The sequence below is a fragment of the Crotalus tigris genome, unplaced genomic scaffold (genome assembly GCF_016545835.1).
Source record: "Crotalus tigris isolate CLP2741 ecotype Arizona unplaced genomic scaffold, ASM1654583v1 scf7180000023606.2106662, whole genome shotgun sequence".
NCBI classification, from domain to species: domain Eukaryota; kingdom Metazoa; phylum Chordata; class Lepidosauria; order Squamata; family Viperidae; genus Crotalus; species Crotalus tigris.
The window spans coordinates 1,297,914-1,324,869 of record NW_024100074.1 but is presented as its reverse complement, the minus strand read 5'-3'; the positions used below and the strand labels follow the sequence as shown (position 1 = coordinate 1,324,869).

Sequence of the window (26,956 nt, the reverse complement as noted above, 5' to 3'; positions counted from 1 at the left end):
GGCTTTAGGTAGTTTAGCCTGTTTGAAAAAAATAGAAGAACCTTTTTTGTCCTTTTGTGTATCTAAAACACCATTCCAGTCTCCCATTAATATCACGGACCTATAGTCCAACAGAGTTATTTTCTGATGTAACAACTTATAAAATTGTTCCTGTTGCTGGTTTGGTGCATACAGTCCCACAATAAGTATTTTCTTACCATATAAACCAAGTTCAACCATAACATATCTTCCTTGGGGATCTGATTCTACCAAACAAGCTGGTAAATTTTGCTTAACATAAATTACCACACCCCCTTTTTTCCCAGGGGCAGGAGATATAAAATGAGATCCCAAGCGAAGGTTAGCTAAGTATTTTTGATCTTTAAGTAAAATATGAGTTTCCTCCAAACAAATAATGTCATTGTTGTGTTGCTTTAGATAATGAAAGATTTTCTTCCTCTTCTGGGGGATGTTTAAACCGTTAACATTCCAGGTCAGGAACTTTGCCATCTCCCTCAACCAGGAGCCTGGAGAAGATTCCCTCAAGATCTGCTACTGAAGAATGTGTTGCAGAACTTTTGGGTCTTGCTCCTCCCACCGGCATTGAAACAATCTGATGAGCAGATTCTTTAGCTTCTTTCTTCTGTTGCTCCTTTTCCTTACGTTTATATGCTGCACGGGTCATTCTCTGTTCTTTAACCTCTGCTTGACGCATCCATTCCGCCTGCCCAGCAGCCATCAAGCCTGATCCCTCAGACTGCTGTTCCACCTCTTTATCACTCAAGGCTCTCTGAGTAGATGAGGATGAGCCTGCACCCAGGACCGTATTATAAAATTCTTTAGCTTTAGCAACTGTGTTAAGTCTATAACGTGTCCCCGCATGGCTCAAAACAATACCCATCGGAATCTCCCATCTAAATGAAATCAGTCTTGCTTTGAGTTCATTTGCTAAAAAAGCAAAATCTTTTCTGCTTCTTAAGAAACGATCTTATAATAAACAAAATATATTTTAATGAGAAAGATTACTTGCATTCACACTGTGGTTGATACTCCTGAAAATACATCTTTGTCCATCTTTTAGATCATCCCTTTAGGTAAGAGAATATTGCTCTTCATACCATCTTTATAACGACTCAGGCTCATTGTGTGACCTTCCATGGCCCATGCTTCTTACAGACAAAGAGATTCCCATGTGGCTTGTGTCCAGGAAGTCTCCCAATGACCTTTGGAACTCCTCCCACTGGAACCTTGCCGGATGTCGGGATCTGAGAGGTCAGATTTCTCAGGAGAAGAAGTGGTGGAGACACGGGACCACAAGCCTCGCTGATCAATGGGCGTTGGAAAGAAAAGTAAGTGGGGAAAGGAATCAAGAAAGGTGACCCTGAGACGGGTTGCCTTGGGTAGGGGAAAAGTTATATATACCAACAAACCAAAGAGTCACATTCATGCAGCTTTGCCATGACACAAAATCAGCAGGGCATTTTGGATTTGTAAAAACTTTACACTTAATTAAACGGCAATTTTGGTGGCCATCCATAAAAAAGGACATAGAAAGCTACGTAGCCAGCTGCCCAAAAAGTGCTACTGCAAAGAGATTGCAAGGGAAATCGCCAGGACTATTACAAACAGTGGCAAATCCCTCAGCCCCCTGGAGGGAAATAGCCATGGATTTTATAGTGGAATTGCCAGAAAGCAATGGGAATACTGTTGTCTGGACGGTCACGGACTTGTTTTCCAAACAGGTGCACTTTATCCCTTGCCAAAAGATTCCCACCGCAAAAGCCTTAGCGAAACTTTTCGTCCAGCACATTTACAGATTGCACGGGGCACCCCAACGCATCATCTCTGATAGGGGAGTGCAATTTACGTCTGCATTTTGGAAGGAATTTTTATCCCTTTTAGGAACCACTCAGGGACTGACATCTAGCCACCACCCACAGGGGAATGGGGGGGGGGGCTGAAAAAATGAACTCAGTACTTGAGCAATATCTAAGATGTTTTCTTAATTTCCAACAGACCGGGTGGGCGGATCCCTTTTGCAGAAGTTGCCTATAATAATGCAGTCCGCTCCAGCATAGGTTACACTTCTTTTCAAATAGCCAATGGTCAAAGTTTCAACCCCGTGCCAGAATTAACCCCAAACGAACCACGATCCCATCACTGAAAGAATGGATGGAACAATTACAAGACACCTGGCCAATACTTAGAAAAGCACTAGATGAAGCTAGGCAGGCATACAAAGCACAAGCCGATAAAAAAAGGGTTGAGCCTACACCATTCATTATAGGAGAAACGGTGTACTTAACTACAAAATACCTAATGTCCCTACAGCCCTGTAAAAAACTTGGACCAAAATATATAGGGCAGTGGTTCTCAACCTTTCTAATGCCGCGACCCCATAATACCGTTCCCCATGTTGTGGTGACCCCAACCATTTATACATCACCGGGTGCCAGGGGCATGGCCAAAGAAAAGGGAGAAAAAATGGCGGACAGCCTTGTTTGGTGACCCCCGTGAAATGGTTGTTCGACCCCAAATGGGGTCCCGACCCACAGGTTGAGAACCACTGATATAGGGCCTTTTCCAATTAAAAGAATCATAAACCCAGTAACAGTAGAATTAGAATTACCCAAAAATCTCAGGCAAATACACCCAATTTTTCATTGCAGCTTGCTGAAAAGAGAGCATCAGTCACCTTTATGGCCAAAAATCCCCACCACCACCACCTCCAATCATGGTTGAGGGCGAACAACATTTCAAAATAAAGGAAATCCTTGACTCTAGGAGATATCATGGAGCGACTCAGTACCTAGTTGCCTGGAAACACCTCCCTGCCTCACAAAACGAATGGGTCCATAAACGTCATGTCAGAGCCCCAAAGCTATTAAAGAAGTTTCACACAGAGTATCCTAACAAGCCTGACTAACTTTTATACCTGTTTTGTTTTCTTTCAGGTGGATCTGTCTTTTTTTTAAGGGGGCAGGATGTCAGAATCCAATTATATTTCATCTCTAGTTATCAACTATAGAAAACCCCATTTCTGCCTTCTTTGGATTCTGTCATACAATGAAGGGAAGGGGGTGAACAAAGGGGCTTTATGGCCCTCACTTCCTTCAGTACACTTTAAAGGGACTGAATGTGGATATCACCAAAAGGACTAACCATAAGAATGGGGCTATTACCTTTCATGTACTCCTCTCTGAAGTCTCCATCCAGCCGGCAGTAAGAAAAAGGGGGTGGGAATGTAATGCCTGAGACTGTCACTGGAAGAAGGGGGTGATTGAGTGGGGCTATTGGGGAACCCCTTAAAACCTTGAATGGGAGAGCTTGGACCCCAAGTCCTGTCTAGAACGCCTGCTACCATTTTCTCTTAATAAAGGATGCCTGTTGGAAGAATTATTCCAAGAGTTCTGTCTTCTTAAGATGCAAAGTGGGGTGGGTCCTTACAGTATGTGACATTACTTGTTGTTTATATGTACACTGTGAACTTACGTAGCGGAGACAAATTCTTTGTGTGTCCAATCACATTTGACCAATAAAGAATTCTATTCCATTCCATTCCATTCTACTCTATTCTACTAATGATATTAATTAGAGAGTCTAGTTTCAACAATTGTTAGTACAAAATAATGTCAGGGATTCTGTTAACGTTTTAAGGGAAGATGGAAACAGTATAAAGAATAAAATATATTTGGATATAAAACTTCTCATAAATTTTCCCAGCATGTACATTATGACTGAAAGCATGCATAGGCCAAGCTGTACATGTAGCAGAAAGTTCCATTACCCGGTGGAGATGTTTACTTGCTCTACTCGCTTCATTGCAAAACAATATAAAGAGCATCTTGGTGCTTGACTCTCATACCCGATGCTATTCCTTCAGCCATGATGCCTAAGGGAAAGACAAGAGAAACATAGTCAGACAATTCTGAACTGAAGGTCTTTAAAAAACAAGAATTGTACCAGGGCAAAATGCTAAAAGTTTCACCTAATCCAACTTTTCAGCTCTAGTCCAGGTTTTCCTGCATAGCTGGATGGGGATAATTGGTGCTGTAGCCCAACCTATCTGAAAGTCGGGGTCCGAAAGCTCCATCTAAAATGGTTGCAATTGTCTTATCACTTAATGAACAACTCTAACATTTTTGACAAACTTCAAGTAATACATCTTTCAAATCACCTATGTCATATATAAATGCTGATCTTGGTAGACTTTAACCAAGCAGTTAAATAAAACTTTCCTTAATAAAAATGATTCTTTTATTTCTCAGCAATGATCTGTACATTAACTTTCTATGCTTTTATATAATATACAAAGTAGTATAAGCATTACAGTGTTGTAGACCCTACAGTAAAATATTAAATTCTACAACAAAACATATTTACAAACTTGTTTCCAATGTATATTTTAAATAGCAGTTTGAATCCTAAATTGGTCATTATTCTGTTTATTTTAGTGTAAATAATTTCCTCTTTCTTTTAAAAAATAACTACTGGAAAAAGCTTTCTGACCTAGCAGTTGATAATAATAATAGTAATAGTAATAAAGTTTGAAGGGACCTTGGAGGTCATCTAGTGCAACCCCATGCTCAGGCAGGAAACCCTACCATTTCAGACAAAGGGCTGTCCAGTCTCTTCTTTAAAAATTCCAGTATTGAAGCATTCACAACTTCTGGAGGCAGGTTGTTCCACTGAGTAATTGTTCTAACTGTCAGGAAATTTCTTCATAGTTCTAGATTTTTTCTCACCTTGATTAGTTTCCATCCATTGCTTCTTGTCCTGCCTTCAAGTTCTTTGGAGAATAGCTTGACCTTCTTCTTTGTGTCTACCCCTGAGATATTGGAGAACTGCTAACATGTCACCCCTAGTCCTTCTCTTCATTAAACTAGAATTCTAATTGTAATTTACCCTTTTTATTGCTCATACCCTGTTTATTGCTCATAATCATTTGAGTTCTTTCTTATCACTGGCCATATCTGCCAACTCATCCAAATCTTAACTTACTGAAGGTTGGAATAAACTTGGTTAAAGCAACCAAAACTTACTGGGGAAGAATATCTCAGTTCTCTATCCAAAACCATAGCCTGTTTTGTTGTTATTCTCTTGAAATTTAAGGTCTCCTGAATCTTAGTTTTAAATTCTGCCCTGTTAGTAAAGAGAAAGACAGGTATCATCATTCAGATAAAAAACTAAATATCTTTACTGTTAAAAATTCTGGATTAGTTAAAAGCACAGCTGAAGTAAATTGGAGATAATAATATATTAGCCTTTTTATTTGGAAAAGTCTATATTCTGTAGCATGCTGGTTTATAATTTTATACTATAGGTAGTCCTTGACATGACTAATTGCTTAATGACCATTTGAAATTACAATAGGCCCATAAAGCATGTTCTGGCCCATATAGCTCTATGGCCCATATAGCTCTATGGTCCAGCTCTATGTTGGAATGTCTGGCAGTTATTGGGTTAAATGCTAGGTATGTGGATGGGTCAGTGGGAGGAGTTCCAAAGGTCTTTGGGAGACTTCCTGGACACAAGCCACTTGGGAATCTCTTTGTCTGTAAGAAGCATGGGCCATGGAAGGTCTCCCTATAAGATGGTATAAAGAGCAAAATCTTCTTACCTAAGGAAAGGATCTGAAAGATGAACAAACATGTATTCCCAGCAGCACCAATCTCAACGTGAACGCAAGTAATCTTTCTCATTAAAATATATTTGTTTGTTATAAGATCGTTTCTTTTGAGTTAACTATCTGACTGGATTTGAAATATAACACTTTTGAATTTGGGTCAGTATAAAGCACTTTTGGCAATCATAAAATGTTGTGTTCCCTTCCCCTCCCATCCCCTCCCCCACAGTCATATGACTACATTTCCAGTTTGCCTTTACAATTGTTGCAGCATTTGAAAGATTGGGTTTGCATTTAAGACGGTGATATTCACTTAACGACTGTGATGATTTGCTTAATGACCACCACAAATATGTTATCAAGTCAGGGACAATCTCAATTGCAGTCATAAGTCTGCAACTTACCTCAACTTATAATCAGAAATCCAGTCTCAATTGTAGTTATAAGTCAAGGACAACCCGTAATATGAACAATGTTGACAGAAATGTAATTATCAAAGTAAGTTTATATGCAATTTAGGGAGACAGCCCCCCCCAGAGAAGGAAATATTTTGGGGAATATTTAAAAAGGCAGAATATTATATTTCCCCAAAGAATCTTAAAGGCAGAAAAGCAGGCCCAATTCTTAATAGCCCCAGACAAAGACCAGTTCTATAGAAATGCAGATTTGGTGATTCATTCAGGAAGACTAGAGCCAGGAAGCATGGAGCTGATGAAAGTAGAAAGACAAAGACCCCTAAAGTCTACATCCCCACCCAAACTCTAAACACATGGACTTTAGGACATAATAGGATTAACCCACCACCATCAGAATACCAAAAGGACATGCTCAAAAGCTCAGGTCAAAGTTCATGCCACAGGAACAGGAAACAACCTCAAACACAAAAACCCAAGAAGGTATAAAAACCCACCACTCACAGCTGCATGTGGTCAGCTTTCCCAGAGCCACATTTCTGTCTGGCTCTGCTCTTCAATAAACTACAACTTTCTTTCTAAAGCAGTCTCTATTTTGTTTATTCCTGGCTTGGACTGGACCCCACTGAAGATTTTTCTTTCAATAATTTGGCACCCCAGATAGGACTTCAAGCTAATGTCTCCAATGGACTTGGATGGGTTTCCTAGACCCTGCCCATGTAGAGTGAGGGTAGTAAAGGGAGTTTTGAGTTTAAGCTCAAGGGCTACTTTGGAAAGAAAGTAAGTACCTCTGAATTTTAACTTTAAAGTCCAGGAGAGCAAGAGAAATGTGTGTATGTCTGTGTGTGTAAATGAGAAAACCCTTTTCCCAATCACAGCTGGATTCTGCTCCCTCTGGCCTTTCCTAACCACAAAAAGGATCTATTCAAGTGACAGTCCCTGGAAAGCATGGGGGTTTGCCCAGAGCATTGGACCGTTTGTTAGGGGAAAAGGAGAGGCTGTGTGAAAATGGAATGGAAAAGTGAATTGGATTTGGGCAGTCAGCTGGTAAGACCCTGTAGGCAAAGGCCATTTGCAGGAGGGGCTGCACAAAGCAGAGGTTCTCCCAGACCCCTCCTGGGTCTGAAAACTGACACTGGGTGAAGGAGGGGCCCATACCTGTTGAGCCAAGGATGGCAGGTCCTCCCAGACCTTTTTTTGTTCTGAAAACTGATAGTGGGGAGTTCCCTACTTAGGAGGATACCATACTCTGTAAGGGAACCAGAGTCTCCCAGATGTTCTTTTTTTTGTCTGAAAGCTTATGGCAGGCAGCTGGGTTAGTGTCGTTAAGAGTGGCTGGGCTGTTCTGCTAGAAGGGACCCAACTGATTGAACCCCATATCGTAAGGGGGACATGGGAAGCTGTAGTTTGAGGGTCAGGTTTAGATACCCCATTGAAGATTTGCTTGAGGCGTGGAATGAGAAGCGAGTGCCCATCCTAGCCAGTATGAAAAAGAAGCGAGCAATATAAATTTGTGAAGAATGGGCTTTGCTCAGGGCTTTGCTGGGAAACCAATTTGGCTAAATAAAGGTACTTAAAAGGAAAAGGAAATTAAAATACAGGAATAGTGATTTTCTCTCTTTCTGTCTTCCTGTGCAACCACATGATATGTTTAAGATTTGTGCCTTCTCTAATTTGAGCTAAGATTTATGGTGGGAATGACCAGTTCTGTTCCATTTTCTGTTCTCTTTCCCTTTAGGAATGCACTGAACTAAGAGCTAAGGCAGGAAGTAACCCTTGAAAATGGGCAGCCAGTGGTTATGTACTGAGGCAAAACATGGCTGTGAAGAATTTTGGAGGCCTGGCTTCCGGTTTGTGATCGCGGCACAGGCAGACATGTGGGGCGATCGCTCTCTCCTCCGTCTGGTTTTCTCCCGCCAGGGACCCTGAAGAGGGTCAGAAGTCGCCCTGGAAGAGGACCCCCGAGTGATTGCGGAAGGGCAGCAGCCCTCCTGTTTGATCCGGGGCAGGCAGCTTTTCTAACCAACGGGGAAAAGATCCACCAACATGGCCCATCATTAAGCTGCTACCAGCCGAGGCCAAAATTATTAACAAGCACTTTGAAAGCAACGCAGAGGAATTGGGTGAGATCTTACCTTCTCTATATCCCAAGTAACTTTCCTGTTAAAAGCTTTTTGAAATTCTTCTCCCTGTGAGGAGAGAGGGAAGGGAATTTTCCCCCCCACCCTCTAAAATGGTGGCGTTTAACTACCTGGGGAAACAAAGCATTGAAAAGAACAACTTAATATAATTGGACTTACTTTTTTTTTTAAATTTGGGGGCCCCAAAAGTTCCTACTCTTATGGGGACCTGCTATTTTATTTACTTTTAAAAAAGAAGAAAAAGAACTTAAATTGGATGAAACCCTAGCCCGGGATCTGGAAAAGACTTTCAATGCTATCAGGGACATCTTGTGGCGAAGCTCGGTACAGCAATCTATTATTTTTATTATTCTTGACAAGCGACTTGCTCAGAGCACAGATGTGATCTTGGTATTATCTAAGAGAGACTATAAGCTGAGAGACCACCTGGGCAATGAAATTGGTTTCTAGGAATTGTGGAAGTGAACACTTACTGACTCTTGTTTAATAAATAGCTTCCACTAAAGGACCATCTATAACTATGTCAGAAATGGAGGAGGACCAGCAACAAATGTCAGCTAATTATAAACTTATACTTGAAAAAATTCTTGAAGCCACCGAGATAATTAAATCTAGACTGAAAGACCAAGGTCCCAGCTTAAATCTACAAAGCGAAACCCTGATTGCAACTAAGGAACCTAAAATCCAAAAAACAACAGAAGCAGAAGAAGGTAATACTAAGATGGAGGACATTAAAGATCAACAAATACAGCTTACTGAAAACTTAGACAATCAAACCACAACTATAAAATTAGACATGACTTTCTATTTAAACCAGAAGAAACCTGAGGAAGAAGAAGACCAGATCGAATTGAAGACAACTATACTAGAGCAAATATGGGGATTTGAGCCACCAGGGCAACAACTTAATGATTATAAATGGGCCAGTTCCTCCAGAAAATTGACAATTAGATGGTCTCATTTAATTCAAGTAACATGCACAAGAATGAAGGGAGATCTATCTGATGATCTAAAAGCATTCATATGGAAGCCTGGTTGGCATAAAAAGAAAGCTAGAGTTAGGTTTCAAAAATGGGGTCTTTTGATTTATTGGGAGGATCTGAAAGTCTCAACTAATGAGCTAAAGAGAGATTTTGAGATGAAGGGAAATTTGATTATTAGATTTAAATATTGTTGGAAAATAATAAAAATAAGGGCTTAATATTGAGAATTTAGACTTATAAGGGGAATGAAAATTAACTATTAGGAAATAGATTTGAATTATTGTTTAGCCCAGATAATATAGATGATGGATTTGAGATAATAAAGGATACTCCATTATCAAGTGGTGATGTACTAGGATGAGAAATAGAAAATGTTTATGAAATAAAATAAGGATATATTTAAATAAGTAATATGTGTATTTTAGATATTATAACTTTTATGTAGTGAGATAAAGGAAATTGGGTTACCCAAAATGCAAATACTATGGATATTAAAGGTTAAATTGGAGTGCTGCAATTAAAAATTAGGTAAAACTTAAAAACAGGATATGGATATGTATAAACAAAAAACATTGATAAACGTGATAATGAAGTTTCAATTGAGTTTGATATAATTAGAAATTTACTAGCTTAAATATGATATAGCAAAGGTTAAGAGAAATAGAGAAGAAATTTTTGATTATGTAACCTGAGATATGTACTAAAGATTTTGTTATTGAACTATTAACTAACCCAATCACCATATTGCTTTCCAAATACTCAAATGTAAAATTGGAAAACCAATAAAAATTGTTATATAAAAAAAGAATTTTGGAAGCATGTACAAACCTGACTGGAAGCTGAAAGTGTCATCAAACATCTAAAAATAATTGGCAAGAATATTGGACACTAAAAATTTCTTTTCCACCTAACAGAACGTTTGCCCTGACTTTTAGACTTTAGGCTCCTTTCGGGAGCCACTGCAGGGATCTTTTTCTGCTGCCTCTATTAGTGCATTTCCCTTTTTGCATTAACAGTTTAAAAGTTGTTTATCAAGTCTCTTTGACCAGATCAGTTTTTAATCTTGTGCCAATAAAAGTATGTCACCCACACTTATATGGCACAAAGGGGGGATTGTACGGAGACAGCACACACACACCGAGAAGGAAATATTTTGGGGAATATTAAAAAAGACAGAAAATTATATTTTCCCAAAGGATCTTAAAGGCAGAAAAGCAGGCCCAGTTCTTAATAGCCCCAGACAAAGACCAGTTTTATAGAAATGCAGATTTGGTGATTCATTCAGGAAGACTAGAGCCAGGAAGCTTGGAGCTGATGAGAGTAGAAAGACAAAAACCCCTAAAATCTACACCCCCCACCCAAATTCTAAAAACATGAACTTTAGGACATAATAGGATTAACCCACCACCATCAGAATGCCAAAAGGACATGCTCAAAAGCTCAGGTCAAAGTTCATGCCACAGGAACAGGAAACAACCTCAAACACACAAGCCCAAGAAGGTATAAAATCCCACCACCCACAGCTACATGTGGTCAGCTTTCCCAGAGCCACATTTTTTTTCTGTCTCTGCTCTTAAATAAACTACAACCTTCTTCCTAAAGCAGTCTCTATTTTGTTTATTCTTGGCTTGGACTGGACCCTGATGAAGATTTTTCTTTCAACAGTAAAAAGGCAGATATAATTTTCTAAATCTTAGTTATTTACAAAGTTTACATGTAGATCAGTGGTGGCGAACCTATGGCATGGGTGCCAGAGGCGGCACACAGAGCCCTCTCTGTGGGCACACGCGTCATTGCCCCAGTCCTAGGCCTTCAGCTGGGTTTTATAAAAACTTTTCGCTTTAGGCCTCCACCGCCATGTGCAAAAAAAAGAGAGATTCAATCAGTCAATTTCAACTTCTCACAGGAAAAAAAAAAGTTCTTGCAAAGTTGGAATTGATTGATTGAACTTTTTAGTCCCACCCAGTCTGCCGTTAGCACTGCAGCCATGCCCACCCACTTGGCCACACCCACCCAATTGGCTACACCCAGCAATGGGCCACACCCACCTGGCACTCGACGATGCATAAGTGGGTTTTGGGTTGCAGTTTGGGCATTCAGTCTCTAAAAGGTTCGCCATCACTGATGTAGATCATATTGGTTAAAAATGACCTCAAATCATTCAAAAATCGTGTGGATTGGGGTACAGAAGGATTTAAAGAATTGGAATAACTTACAGTTATCTCTTATGGGTAGAATTGTAGTTATCAAAATGAATGTTCTACCAAAATTTCTTTTTTTGTTTCAAATGTTACCTATCTTAAAGAATGAACTTAATTTAAATGAATGGCAGAAAGGTATTAACAAATTTATCTGGGCAGGGAAAAAACCAAGGGTAAAACTTAAAATTATGCAAGATTTTCGTGAGAGAGGTGGACTCAAGGTACCAAATTTGAAACTATATTATGACGCTGTGGTCCTAACATTGATTAGTGATTGGATGAATTTAACAAATGTAGAAATACTCCATTTGGAGGGCTGGGATTTACTTTTTGGATGGCATGCCTATTTAATTTTTAATAAAAAAGTGGATCGGGTTTTTAAATCTCATAAGGATTTCTTTGCTTAGGGTGTGGAGGAAATATTATAAAAGTGATTTTAAAATACCATTATGGGGTATACCTTGGCATGCGATAGAGGGGATAAAGAGAGGAGTTAAGATGGATACGGTTTCCTATATACAACTACTTAGATGGGATGGTCAAAATTGGCAGTTAAAATCTTTGGAAGATTTAGTACATGAAAACATTACTTACTCATGGTTTCAATATAGACAAATAGTGGATAGATGGAAGACGGATCGTAATATGGGTTGGCTTAGAGAAGATGAAAATCTTTTTAAACAAGTAAGGGATCAAAGACCAACTCATATTAAGAGGGTTTATGGGGTTTTAGTGGAAATGGATTCAGAATCTGAATTAATCAAAGATTGTATGATTAAATGGGCACAAAATATTGGTGAACCAATCCCATTGGATACTTGGGAACTTATCTGGGTGAGGAATGTTAAATTTACACAAGCGCAGAACTTAAGAGAGAATTTTTATAAAATGTTTTATAGATGGCACCTTGATCCACAAAAAATGTCTATTATGTACCCTGATCTACAGCCTAAATGTTGGAGATGTGGTTGTTTGGACGCTACTTATTATCATATTTGGTGGTCGTGTAAAAATATAAAAGCTTTCTGGATTAAGATATGGTGGAATATTCAAAGAATCTTCAGAAGGAGGGTAAAATTTACCCCGCAATTATTTTTATTAGGTATTGTTACTGATTGTGATGCTAAGGAAGTTATATTGATGTTAAATTTGATTACAGCAGCAAGGCTGTTAGTAGGACAATATTGGAAGAAGGAATCTTTGCCTACTTTACAAGAGTGGTTTTATAAAGTTTCTTACTTGGCGGAAATGGCAAAGATTTCGGCTTTCTTAAAGGAGCAATCTCAAGAGAAATTTTTTGTTGTATGGGAAAAATGGATAAATTTTATACAATATAATTTGGATATGGAAAAATATCATTTAGCTTTTTCATAACTTGTATAGATTGTTTTTTCTTTTCTTTTTCCCTTCTTTTGTTTTCTCCCTTCTTTTTTTTCTTTTATTTTTTTATCTTTCTTTCTTTTTCTTTTTCTTTCTCTCTCTCTTTCCTCTCTTTTTTCCTTCTTTTTTAAGTATTTTTCTTTTTAATGCTTATGTCACATATATCTTATTATTAATTATTCTATAAGTTGTAAAAATTTGTTTAGGTTTTTAAAAATTTTAAATAAGCCTATATTCAGTTCTGGGAAGTTCGGGGAGGGGGGAGGGAGGGGTGGGTTTGGGAGGGATTGGATGAGGGTTGATTTGTTTTTGGTTGTTTATTTGTAAAACTTTTAAAAAATTTTCAATAAAAAAAAAATCATTCAAAAATCGCCCAGAATTATATATGATGTAACCAAAATATTAAGGGATAATGAATAAGCTTTTGAATGCCTCGGAATTCTTTCAATCTGAATAGAATTATACTTTTTGTTAAATAACATTTCAATTGAGCAAAAGTTTGATTATTCCATTTTAAAATCAAATTATAATCACTTGTTTCTCTTAAGTTATTGTTCTGTTGTCAATAAGAATTTGAAAATAAAGCTGCACACATTGAAGAAACTTTTGTGTTTGTAAAAGCAAAGGCCATGATTGTAAAGTTATGCATATTAATCAACATTATTTTTTTCCAAAAGTATATAGATATACTTAGTCTATGGAAACTTGATAGCCCTTCAAAAACAGAGCTAAAAAAGAAAGGCGGATTCCATTCAAGATTGTTAATGTGCAATTGTCCTGCAGTACTTCTTTCATGGAATTTTAGGGGAATCTCTATATTTGATTTCCCATTATTTCTTCAATTTCTTCACCCTTTCCTTCAGAAAAATGAAATTATCAGTTTTTAATGTGCCATACTGTAATTATTAAACTTTCACTGCCAGGGAAAGGAGAGAAACCTGTTGGGATTTCTCTTAGTTACCAAAAATCATCTGATTAGTCTTAGATATTGTGAGAACAATCAGCTTATTAATATCAATAAACAAGTAACATTTAATAATATTCATAAAGGCACATATTCAACATATCAAAACATAAGACCTAAGATAATTAATAGAAAATAACAAAGCAGCTATGAGTGATTTATACTCAAGCCAGTGGCTGGTTTGGTTATCTTAATTATGATTTACACAATGATTTAAATAATCATTGATTCATAATTATGTGAATAATACATTGAATAATACACTGAACCATTAACTAACTGTAGACTAAAATGTGGTTGAGTAATTTATGGTGTAGTATGCAAATACAGACATTCAAAGAACATGTTCGCTAATAATGTAATTCTTGATCAGATTCTTTTCAACTTAACTTTTTTTGCAGTGGTATTATAAATCTGAAAGAAAAGGACATATACTGATTTTTTAAAAATTAATAATCTCCTTAAATGATTGGTTAATAATTAAGTTAATTAGTTTAGATTGTTAGAAATTAAAATAATCATTTTATCAATAATATTTACATTAAATGATCTGTATGTCTACAATACTTACTTATAATAGGATGGGGGAAATGTTTTTATTCAGGCAAGGGCAAATGGGAGTACCTAATGTAGAAGAACATCTAAGTTGGTAATTTGGCATTTCCAGGAGTGATAATAAAGTAGGGTTTTTATGTGCATGCAACATCAATGTATGTACAAAGAGTGGAGTTTGATTGTGCTGCCACAAACACCATCTTTGCTGTTTTGCTTCTCCCACCCTCCTCTCTGCACTTCAGTGCTGCTGTCCTGTTCAACTATGAATAGGAATATTTCAATTCTGTTATCTAGACCAGGGGTATCCAACTCAAGCAACTTTAAGACCTGTGGACTTCAATTCCCAGAATTTCCCAGCCAGCATGGCTGGGTGGGGAATTCTGGAAGTCAAAGTCCACAAGCCTTAAAGTTGCTAAGGTTGGATACCCCTGATCTAGATGAAGGGGAATATTAAGACATGGATAAAAATACTCCAGAATGTGTAAGAAGAATAAATGTGATAAACATGAACATAGCATCAAGACCATTATATAGAGAATAGAAAGATAAGTGAATGAAGAATAAGTGGGCCACACTATGTATGTATGTATGTTTGTAGGTATATATCAGTGGTAGCGAACCGATGGCACGTATGCCAGAGTGCCTCGCAGAGCCCTCTCTCTGGGCACGTGTGCCGTTGCCCCAGCACAGAGTTCACCAGAGTAGCTTCTGCCTTCACTTTTTCCTTTCACCTGTTTCCAGTCTCACCCTCTTTCAGCAGTAGCGAGGCCTGTGGGGTGATGGCGGCTGTATGGAGCCTCCTTATTTCGGTGAAGGTGACCGAGCTGGAGCCCATGGAAGTGGAAAAGGGCGAGCTGTTTCTTCAGACTGGAGCCCCTGCTACCCCCTTGCCTGTGCTATGGCATCAGCAGAGGAACTAGCCATACCAGCGGGGCACTCACAGAGGAAGCTGCTGCTGGTAATGGAGCTGGGGAAACGGGCCGGGTAGGGGGGGAGCTACTCATGCTGCTGCCACGAGGCGAAGCTGATGGGAGAAGGGGGATTGGACCCAAGTGCCCCGCTTCCTAGTATCCTGTCGCAGCCATGATGCGTTGCCAAAATCGGCCGCAGCACCAGTGGGGCGGCATGAGAGGCTGCAGCAGGATACCGGGAAGTGGGAGCGTTGGTCCCCTTTTGCCTCATGGCAGCGGCACTGGAAGCTTCCCCACCCAGCCTGTTTCCCCAGCTCTGCACCAGCAGATGGAGATGACAGCAAGGGGCTGGGAGTGTGCACGGGACGATGCGGAGCAGCAGCTGTGAGGGGTGTGCACATGCCAGAGCCTGCCTTCACTTGCCACTGCCCCCACCATTGCGAGGATGGGCGGCACAGCTTCGCTTCCAGAGTTGCTGCCGGCCGGGTCTGGTGATGCAGGGATTGCCGCCACCTCCTGCCCAGCCTGCTACGTAATAAAGCAGGCAGAACCGCAACCATCCCTCTCTTCAACCAGCCGCCCGCTAACTCGCCAAGGTCCCACGTGGCCAGATGCATCCCAGCATGGTTGGTTTCCCTCCTCCCTGTCCCGTCCCTCCTGGCCACGACCCATTGCATCACCTCCTCAGCTGTCAGCCGGCCATCCAGCTCAGAGGTGGCTTCTCTGAACTGCTGGAGGCAGGCAAGGCAGGGATGTTTTTTGTTTTCTCCTCACGACAGCTTTGGCAGATCCCCCCTCACCCTCTTCCCTTTCACTCCACTTTTGAGCCCTCTTCACAGCTCTGCCCACACAGCACTGAAGCAGCAGATGGAGCGCCTTGGCCGATATGGAGCTGGAAAGATTGCCCCACCCACCACTGCTCAGATACCCTCGCTTCCCAAACCATTTCTTTTCTGACCTTTCTTCATCACGCATCTCCCCCCTCTCCAACTTTGCCTGTTGCTGGAGAGCTGGCCCGGTATTGGCAGTGTACTGCGGAGCCCCAGAGTGTGCCAGTTGAGTGGCCGGCAGGCTGTGGCTGCTGACGGACACTGTCAGCCCCCATGCACTCACTGGTCTCTGTGTGCGGGGGCTGATGGTGTCAAAGCGACTCCTGCCTCATCTTGCCTTGCCCCGTGGCAGTGGCACCTCCACCCTGCCTCCTGCCTCGCCTGACCCTGGAGGATGAGCCTCCGGCCCACCGCCCCACCCTCCAGAGATTCCGTGGATCTCCCTCAACCTGCCCGGCCCCCACAGGCATCCCTCCCCACGAGCAACATTGAGGTGGCCATGCCCACCCACTCTGCTGTGATCACCACAGCCACGCCCACCCAGTGGGCCACACCCACCCAACACCCTGCTTTTGGGTTGCAGTTTGTGCACTTGGTCTCTGAAAGGTTCGCCATCACTGGTATATATTGTTAAATTTATTTGCCATCTATCTCGTTGTGGGGCTGCTCTAGGCACTTAGAACCAGAAAGATATGAAAAGAATGCAAACAAAACGTAAGTAAGATAATAGAACAATAAAATAAATAATGAAAAAGAAAATAAGAATACATAAATATGATAACCAAAAAGAGAGACGGTTGCAGAGCAGAGAACAAGAGGGGAGGTGGAGTCCGCCATCAATCCAGCACCCACCTCCAGCATGGAACTCCCCCATTGGGTTCCCAGTGAATATACTAATCATCCCTTTTAGAAATGAGCCAGGAAAGGTCAAATTTTTATTCTTGTGGTTCCCCAGCATAGGAGATGCTGTCTAACCATGAAGAGTAGCTGCTAGAACATAAACAAAAAAAATGCAGGGGAAGAATTGTGAATTGTGGAATCTTTACAGCCAAATATTCTTACCTCTCTCTTGTATGAAGCACACAAACAGCCAGCAAGAGACCTATTTGGGGCACATTGTCTGCACATAACACTTTTGAGAGTGGATGGAGGGCACATAATGGCTAATGGAGAAGGGTAGCTCCTTTTGACTGCATTCCATGCCTCCCCCCAAAGATTCTGGCTCTGAACTCTGAGCTGGGTTGTGAAGAGGAAGGTGAGTTACAAGCAACATGTGATGCATATGTTGTGGCCAGAGGGATTGTAGAAACCTCTGCTAGAATAAAAATATAGCATCTTGGTTGTAAGGATGGCCAATGAAAAAGAAAGGAAAGAGGGAGGGAGGTTGTTAAAAGTGAAGACAATAATAGGTGATACTGGATAGGATCAGTAAGACGGGAAGATAAAGTTTGTGAGTCTGCAGATAATTATTAATTAACTTTTCAATCAACAAATTGATAAAATCACACATATACACTATTCATATATTTATTTATTTGTTTGTTTATGAGACTTATATACCGCTTTAAGTGCAAGCACTCTCTAAGCGGTGTACACCAGTAAGCAATGTATATATATATTTACATTGCCCCCAACAATCTGGGTCCTCATTTTACCTACCCCGGAAGGATGGAAGGCTGAGTCAACCTTGAGCTGGTGAGATTTGAACCGCTGACCTGCTGAACACAGTCAGCTAAAGTGGCCTGCAGTACTGCACTCTAACTTTATTAAAATATTGATTTAACAGAAAGAAAAAAACATTTTTAGTTAGCTATAATAAAAAAGCAAATTGGACACAATTCATGGCTGAATTCATGGCTTGGGAGTTTCTTACTGTACTTGTTGGTCTACCATCCTTCTATAGCTTCTAAAAAAGAAACAGATAAAATGTGCAGTGATGCAATGGTGTCATTTCCTTCCATCCTTGTTTTGATATTTGCATCTTCCATCCTTGTTTTGATATTTGCATCTTTAACCTGCATATGCATATGGTGGGATTCCTTTCACCCCAAGGCCAGTAATCTGGTTTTAAAAAATGAAGATATGAACAAGATACTTTCAAAATTATAACATCTTTCCTAATAAAGTCAAAGCATTTATTTCAAAAGCAAGTATTTGCCTACATATGTTCGTTCATTTAATTAGATTTGGAGTTTCTGACTACCAGAAGACTTTGTATGGCTTAAATCCAAGGACAAGAGACAATAAAATAGTAAAAAGAAAACAAAACAAAAAAGAACCTCACAAAACACTCCAAAACTCCAACAAAACAATCATCAGGGGACTTCCGGCTGTGACGTCATCGTGGAGCAGGTGAAGGAACAGACCTCTGTTCCTAAATCCTGAAAAAGCTTCGCTAAGAGCCCAGCAAGGGCTTTGCCGATCCCGGAGAGATTGGTAAACTAAAGAGGAAGCTTCAGAGAAGCCGGGTGGAACGCAAACACCCGAGCAGACAGGAGCAGCACTTTTAAAATTGGCAGAGAAGAAGCCGATCTTTAAGGCCTGGAGCGATAGCAGCAGTCTGAGAGGGAGTGAAAAGTAGAACTAACAGCTTTGTACGGGAGACAAGGAAAACCCCTGAAGGAGGTGAGGAACATTTGGCTGAGAGAAGGTGCAGAAAAAGCAAAGCAATAAGGAGAGAGATACAGCGGCAACTGAATTGGAATAGAGCGGAGAAGGGAGCGATAGAGCAGAACAAGAGCAGCGTGAAGAAGCAGAGAGCCCACAGTAAAGTTTATAAAACTTGAGAGACTGGAATTTAAGAGCTGCAAGAAGTAGAGATTGAAACTAGAGAAAGGACTGGAGAAAGGACGGCCTGAGGCAACAAAGGGGTGATTAAGAAGGACTTTGAAAAATTAACACAAGGATTAAAAGGTGAAGTGAGACAACGGAGAAATTTAATACTACTTAGTGGAACTTATTTTTGAAGAACAAATAGCACTGAAATTTGGACTTTAACTGACATATATCTGGGTAAAGTGATGAGTGGACGTTTTGGAAATATTGGATATATAGAAGAAGAAATAAGAGGTGACATTTGGTGGATCGGTGGATACATTAAAATGAGACAGAGAGAAAAAAGGCTGATGCAATATTGTAGCATTCATATACAAGCAGTGACTAAGCTACAAGTAGAAAAGGGGCATCAGGCTATGTATTTAAAGGAATGAAGTAAATGAATTGTATTAACTAATAGAAATAAGCATAATTGAGTAATTGAATTAAATAGAAGTGAGAAAGTAATTATAGTATAGTAAAGAAATATATACAGATGATTATTCAAATAAGTGATAGTGAATGAAAGTAAGAGTGGTGATAATACTTAGAGACCAGTATATGTATTGTTATAGTGTTATAGAAATATATATAAGAGGTGTTAAGAGTATTATAAATTATACCAGATAATAGTGGAATAAAGAAAGGTATCTCTATTTGTAATTTTATATTTTAACATTAACCCTAAGAATAACGTTCTATAAAGGTATTATAGTCATATATATTGATACATAATTAGAAATATTATATATATATATATCCATCCTTAATGGTTGACTGATCAAAAGGGAAGGAGAGAGAGAAAAGAACAGAAAAGATGAGGCATGTAAAATTGGAAGCATATTCATGGGGGGAGAGGGGATGTTTGAGAAGGGAGTAAGAATGGAGGAGAATAGTCAGGAACAGCAGGAAGAGCTGCGGATTAGAGGGGGGGAGGAAACAGGAGAGGGTGGGGTTGATAGGAATGGAGAAGGGCAGGCAGGAATAATAGGCAGGACGGCAGTTTTGGGGGGGGAAGTTTGGGAAGGAGAGTCCAACAGGAACGCATGTCGGTAGGTGGGAACAGTACGTAGGACAGCAGGTAAGGGGAGGAAGAATGCTGGAAGGAACAGCAAACAGAGCAGTGGATTGGAGAGGGGGGGAGGAAACAGGAGAGGGTGGGACTGATAGGAAAGGAGAAGGGCAGATAAGAATAACAGATAGGATGGCAGATTGGGGGGGAGGAAAGCTTGGGAAGGAGGGTTTAATAGGAATGGATGTTGGCATGTGGGAACAGCATGTAGGACAGCAGGTTAGAGGAGGAGGAATGCTAGAAAAGAGAGGATGGACAGAAATGGATGAACAACAGGCAGGTCAGCAGATTACGGGGAGGACATTGGAGAGGGAAAGATGGACAGCAGTGGAGGAAGGCAAACAGGAACAGCAGGTAGAGCAGCGAACTAGGAAGGGAAAGACATTGAGGAAGAGAACATCGATAGGAATGGTTGATGAAAGGCAGGAGTAATATGTTAATCAACAGGTGGGAGGGTTGAAGGAAGGGGGATTGACAGGGATGGATGACGTAGGGCAGGATGGGCAGGCTAGAGATAGAGGAGAATTGGAGAAAGAAGGGGTGATGGGAATGAATGATGTAATACAGGCATGGACGGATCGACGTGTGGGGGGGGGAGAAGTGTTAAGGGAGCAAAGAAGGACAGGAATGGATCGGGCAGGACAGGAATAGCAGGGAGATTGGCAGACTGAGGGGGTAGACAAACTACCTGAGAGAGGAAGGTTGATAGGAAGGCAGGATGGGAAACAGGAACAGCAGGGAGAACGACAGAAGAGGAGGAGAGATAATTTGGAGAAGGGAAGAGTGATAGGAGAGGATGAGGGTAGGCAGGAATGGTACACAAGTAGGCAGGTTAGGGAAAGGGAAAAATTGGAGAAGGGAAGGATGACAGGAATGGACAACAAAGGGTGTATGAATCGGTAGGTTAGGAGAGGAGGGGAGTTGGAGGAGGGAGATGAGATAGGAACTGGCAATGGAATGCAAAAACGGCAGGTAGACCAGCAGCCCAACAGGGAGAATAAAAAGGAGGAACTCCGTGACAGGACTCGTGTGGTGTCGAATCGGAGGAGGCACCTTGCATTGGGTAGAGAGGAGGGATTGAGTAGTGTGTTGATAATAACTGCACAGGGAGGAGGAGGCGGCACAAGGATGACAGAGCAGAAAAATACAAAATTGGAGTGCAAAAAAGAGAAGGCCGAACAGTTAAGGCAGTTACAGGCAATCAGGAAGAGTGGCCCTGTCACGAGGGCAATGAGTAGGCAATTGGATCAGCAAGGGGATAAAAAGAACTTTCACATCCCCTAAGCCCCACTCTGAGGACGCTGGCAGAGGACCAGCGAAAGCTAAGTTGTTTTAATCTTGTATATAACTGTTTTTATTGTTTTAAATGTTGTTTTAACAATAAATAACTGGAGTATACTCTTCCCGGAGATCGAAGATTGCATCATTGAACACACACACACACACACACACACACACACACACACACACACACACATATATATATATATATATATATATATTCTTTACTATCTGTATTATATATATATACTTACATATTTAAGCTTATATATAGATTGAAAACCAACTTGATCAACAAAAACAACTTGCCATAAATCGGTATATGCAAAAGTGGAGAAATATTATTCAAGTAATAAAAATGACAAGTACCGCAACAACAACTAAAGTAGGCAAAAAAACAGTTACAAATCCCACACCTATAATGGCCTCTCCTACAGGTCAAAAAATGATAGTGACCATGTTGGCGAAAAAAAAAGAAAAAGCAGAATTGGCAATGAACCCACAGAGCATGCAGATAACACTACAAACGATTCAAGAAACAATGATGATGACCCAGAGGCAATAGCAAACAATCATGAAGAAACGAAAATATATCACAAAGAAATCAAGAATGATATTGGAGAAATGAGAGATGAAATTAAAAACATGAATGATATGATAGGCAATATGCAACAAACAATGATGGAAAATGAACAAAGAATTCAAAAAGTCGAAACAAAAATGGAGCAAGTTGATAGCAAAATAGAAAGGATGATACAGAAATCCGAGCAGGTAAATAGGGAGTTGACTGAATCTATTGCCTTTTTGGAAATGGATAACGCTTAGTTCTTTCTAAGATTCCAAAATATTGTAGAGGAAAAGGAAGAAGATTTGGGAGAGAAGATGGCAGAGATGTTGGTGAAGATATTAGGAAAGGACAAACAGGAAACAAGAAGAGACATAGACGAAATATATAAAGTATATACAAATTATGCACGAAGGCATAGATTGGCAAGAGAGGTCCATATAAGGTTTACTAGAAGATCAGTAAGGGATGAAATATATAAAAAAACAAGAGATGAACCAATAATATATAAGGGTAAAGAAATAATTGTATTAAAACAAATACCACGTAGAATACGAAATCAGAGACAAGAATACCAATTTCTAACAACCCAATTAACTAAATATAAAGTTATGTTTCGATGGTTAATACCTGAAGGCATATTTCTAACTTGGCAGGAAAAAAAATATAAGATAGATACACTTGAGAAAGCGCAGGACTTTTATGAACGTTACTTTACGCAGGGAGAAGAACAAGAAAGTAGGGAAGAGCCGGAAAGTAAAAGTCAGGATGAAGATTTATTAGAGGAAATTGAACGAGAAAGAGAAATACAAAAGATGCAAGAAAGAGAAAGGTTAGAAAGAGAAGGAGCAAAAGGAAGGGTAATAGAGACAAGAAGCATAAAAAAATAGATCAAGTAAAAAATGGGAGACGCAATTAAGCTCTTCTCTGTAAACATTAATGGTTTGAATATACCAAGAAAAAGAGCACAAACGTTTAACAAATTAAGAAAATTGGATGCAGATGTGATATGTCTTCAAGAAGTTCATATAAAAAAGGATTATAGAAAACTACTAGAGAATGTAAAATTAGAAACACTATACACAACATTAGCACAAAACAAGAAACGACGAATTGCTATATATGTCAAAGAAATAATAAAATCAAAATTAATATATTCGGATGAAGAGGGGAGAATTTTAATGTTGGAAATAGAATTAGAGCAAGAACAAAACTTATTAATGGCAGTATAGCACCAAATAATAATCAACATGAATTTTTTAAAAAGATACATAAGAAACTAGTGGATCTGGATTATGAAAGTATTTGTATGATTGGGGATTTAAATGCAATAGTTGATGTTAAGAAAGATTATAAGAGTAGTAAAAAGAACAAAAAGAAGAAAAACATATTACCAAAATCGTTCTTTGACATGATAACAGAACTCAACCTTCAGGATATATGGAGAGAGACACACAGGTCAGACAAACAATATATGTTCTATTCGTATCCGCATCAATCTTGGTCTAGGATCGATATGGCCTGGGCAACAAAAGAAATACAAAACGGGATAGAGGAAATTGAAATAGGGCTTAATGATTGGGCAGATCACAACTCAATAATAATAAAATGGAAAGGCCAGAAACAGAGAAAAAGATGGTCAATGAATCAAAGACTGTGTAAAGATAAACAATATATACAGATGCTAGAAAAGGAGTTGACATAATTTTTTCAGGTAAATAAAAAGGAAGAGACATCAACACAAAATTTGTGGGATACTACAAAAGCTTATATTTGGGGATTGACAATTGCATACAACTCTAAGAAAAACAAAGATAGGAGACTTCAACAAAGAAAATTACAAGAAGAATTAAAAAGAATAGAAGGTGATCTACAGAAGGACCCACAAAATAAAAAGATAAAAGAAAAATGGAATATTATAAAACACAAGATTAACCTGACAACACAAAAAGAAATGGCACAGAAAATTAGGATGGCGAAACAAAATTACTTTGAAAATGCGAATAAAACTGGTCGATGGTTGGCCTATAAATTAAAAAAAGAAAAAGGCAAAAGAACAATACATCAACTACAAGACGAAAGTGGAACAGTACAATATACATGGGAAGAAAAAAAGAAAATAATACAAAATTTCTTTTCAAAGCTATACCATCAGAAAGATATAGCAGATGACAAAGTCAAACAATATATAGAGGCAGCAAAAATGAGCAAAATCACCGAAGAACAAAAGGAAATGTTGAATAGACCAATAACCGCAATAGAATTAGAAACAGCATTGAAAAAATAAAAAAACAATAAATCACCAGGCCCAGATGGAATTCCGGTTGAGTTTTATAAAAATACACAAGAGTCACTAAAACGGATAATGTTGGAGCTTTACAATGAGGTGCTGGAGGAGGCGAAGATACCGACAACTTGGACTGAAGCAATCATCACCCTCATTCCTAAGGAAGACTCAGACCTACAACAAATTCAAAATTATAGACCGATTTCTTTACTGAATACAGATTATAAGACATTTACAACAATAATAGCAGAAAGGATAAAAAAAATTTTTGAATAACTACATCCACCCAGATCAAAATGGATTTCTACCAGGACGAAAAATAAAAAATAATATGAGGATAATAATGAACACTTTAGAATTTTATGAAGTCCATCCTGAAAGACAAGCTACACTGGTTTTTCTTGATGCCCAGAAGGCATTTGATAATCTGAATTGGAATTTTATTATAACACAATTGTACTATATGGATTTTGGGACAAAATTTGGAAAGATGGTTGAGAAAATATATACTAAACAAACAGCTAGGGTAATTATAAATGATGAAATGACAGAAAAAATTGATATAACCAAAGGAATAAGACAAGGATGCCCACTTTCCCCTCTTCTATTTATTTTATCATTAGAAATACTCCTGAAAAAAATCAGAGAGGATCAAGAAATAAAGGGTTTAAAAATAAAGAAGGAAGAATTTAAGTGTCAGACCCAGCGTAAAACATCTTGAATAAGCGGGCTGCGACGCTGCTGAGAGGCCTCGGCGATGCTAGAGATACCGACGCTCAGCTGATGACGTCCTGCCTGCGACGCGCGTCTAGGGACTGATTTGGGCTACCGCGAATCAGATGGATGGTGTTAATTCCAATGGGCTGCCGACGATCAGCTAATGACGCTCTGCCTGCGACGCGCGTCTGAAGGGACTTGAGTTGAATTAATCTGCTGTTTTCAGTTAACTGGAATGCTGGGTCTGACAAACATGAGGGTGTGGCGAGGGTGGAGCGGTGATTGGTAATTGAGGTGTGGTGGCGGGGCTTATTTAATACGCTGGAATGGGAGGTTTCTCAGGGCTGACTTTCTTTTCAACTTAGCAACATAATAAATCCTGAGACTTTGTTGAATCCTGCATTGTTCCTAATTCTTAGGTTCCGTGCCTATAGTCAGGACGAGCTTACATTAAGTCAGCCCTCCCTCACATTAGTTGTTCCAACACCCGGCGCTCGCTAGGAACAAGGAGCTATGGCAGAGGGAACGCAGGGAGAGGACCCTGTCATGGCTGAAGACTCGGAGGAGTCCGGTGAACAGCTGGAGGGCCTGGCAGCGGGCGGCACAGGGGAGGAGCCAACGGTGGTTCGACAGAGGGAAAAAATATGTGCTCCCGTAGTTGAGGGTCCAAAAACCCGACAGCAACGTCCGGTGGATACGGGGGGCGAATGGTGGTTTAGCCCAACGCTGGGGCTCCCTGAGGATGGTCGCGGATGACGGTTGGCGCCAAGCTTTACCGGTTGGAGGGAACGCCGGGTCACTGGAGACCATGAAGAGGAATGGAGCTGCTCCACAGCCCCGGGGCAGTACACGCTGGATGTGCTCAGAGACCAGTTTGGGGAACGTATATACCCCACTACTATACATAGCCCTAGCAAGGATAGCCGACCTTACACCTCCCAGTTCCGGTTGTCCGGTACAGAGCTTAACCTGCACCCGGATGACCAGTTCACGTTGCGGGAACCTACCACAAGGCAGGTGGGGACGGATCGTACACGTTATGGAATGGGGGTGAGGGGACTGGGGAACAGGCCGGCAGACCCTGATGACATGGGCGCAGGACCCACGGGGGGAGGAGCAGGGACTCGTCCTAGACAATCTCTGGAGGCTGGTCGGTATGGAGGACAGGTGCCACCTCCATGGCCTCAGAATATGGTGTGGAACCCTCCCCCTATAACGCTTACATTTGACGGGGACCCAGATCGCTTAGCAGTCTTTCTTAGTCATGTACTGAACCATCTAGATCGCTACTCCACCCTGTATTCATCCAATTGGTCGATGGTGGTTGCAGTCACATCGAGTCTACAGGGAGAGGCAGCTGCATGGGCAGCTGATCTCTATAGTGACCAAGCCAGAGAGCTAGCTGATGTGGGGCTCTTCCTGGATGCGTTAAGAACTAGATTCGAAGACCCAACACGCTTACAATGGGCGGAGGCCCAACTGGTGGGCCTGCGACAAAGAGGGAGACCGGCAAAAGATTACATCCGTGAGTTCCAGAAATTAGCGGGGAGACTGCAATCGTGGCCGGATCGTTTACTGGTTCACCACTTTCGTAATGGCTTGGATAACGAGATACGCCGGGCATGTATAGTGAGAGGGATAGGGGGACGTCTGTCCGATTGGTTTAAAGCCGCGATGGAACTGGACATCGGGTTGAGGGAGCATACCAGTGGGCGTGAGAACAGACTACCACCCCGCCGGTGCCAGGACCCGCCCACAGGCCGTATGGTCCAGGCCACACCGGAAGCAACGCACCCAAAGACAACCTTTAGGTGTTTCCGATGTAACCGACCAGGGCACCGAGCAGCAGAGTGCGGACTGCCGGCAATACTAGGGACACCAACGGCGATCGGCAAACCAGGCTCTACACCACAGAAAACAACGGAGAAGTCACGGGTAGCCCACCAAACGGGGCAGACACCGATACAGCCAGCTTCCGGTGATCATTCCCCCATGTTGCAGGAATACGAGGAGGACGGTCCTGTAGAAGATTCAATGGTGAGTGAACCAATCGTCCCATTCACCATTCCAGTAACTCTTACAAGCCCAAATACTGGGGAAGCGAGGTCTTTTCAGGCATTGCTTGATACCGGATGCACCCGGTGTTTAATTAATAGGGGGGTAGCACAACAGATGGGGATTAGGGTGACTCGACTAAAATCCCCAATTCGATTCGAGCAGGTGGATGGTTCACTGCT

General features: G+C 40.6%; 1 protein-coding gene across 10 annotated transcripts in view; it reads right to left on the bottom strand.

Annotated features, from left to right (window-relative positions):
* Nucleotides 1–1,287: 1,287 nt before the first annotated feature.
* Nucleotides 1,288–26,956, bottom strand: part of JADE3 (jade family PHD finger 3) — a 166,947-nt gene continuing 141,278 nt past the window's right edge. For 7 of the 10 annotated variants that reach the window (XM_039319632.1, XM_039319635.1, XM_039319633.1 and 4 more), the window contains one exon: nt 17,687–18,044. In XM_039319632.1, coding sequence (XP_039175566.1) covers nt 17,994–18,044 — 51 coding nt within the window. In that variant the 3' untranslated portion in view covers nt 17,687–17,993. Of the gene's footprint in view, nt 1,303–3,655; nt 3,872–3,967; nt 4,073–5,021; nt 5,122–17,686; nt 18,045–26,956 lie in introns of those variants that run through there. The other 3 variants (XR_005553740.1, XR_005553741.1, XR_005553739.1) reach the window with 3 other exon arrangements.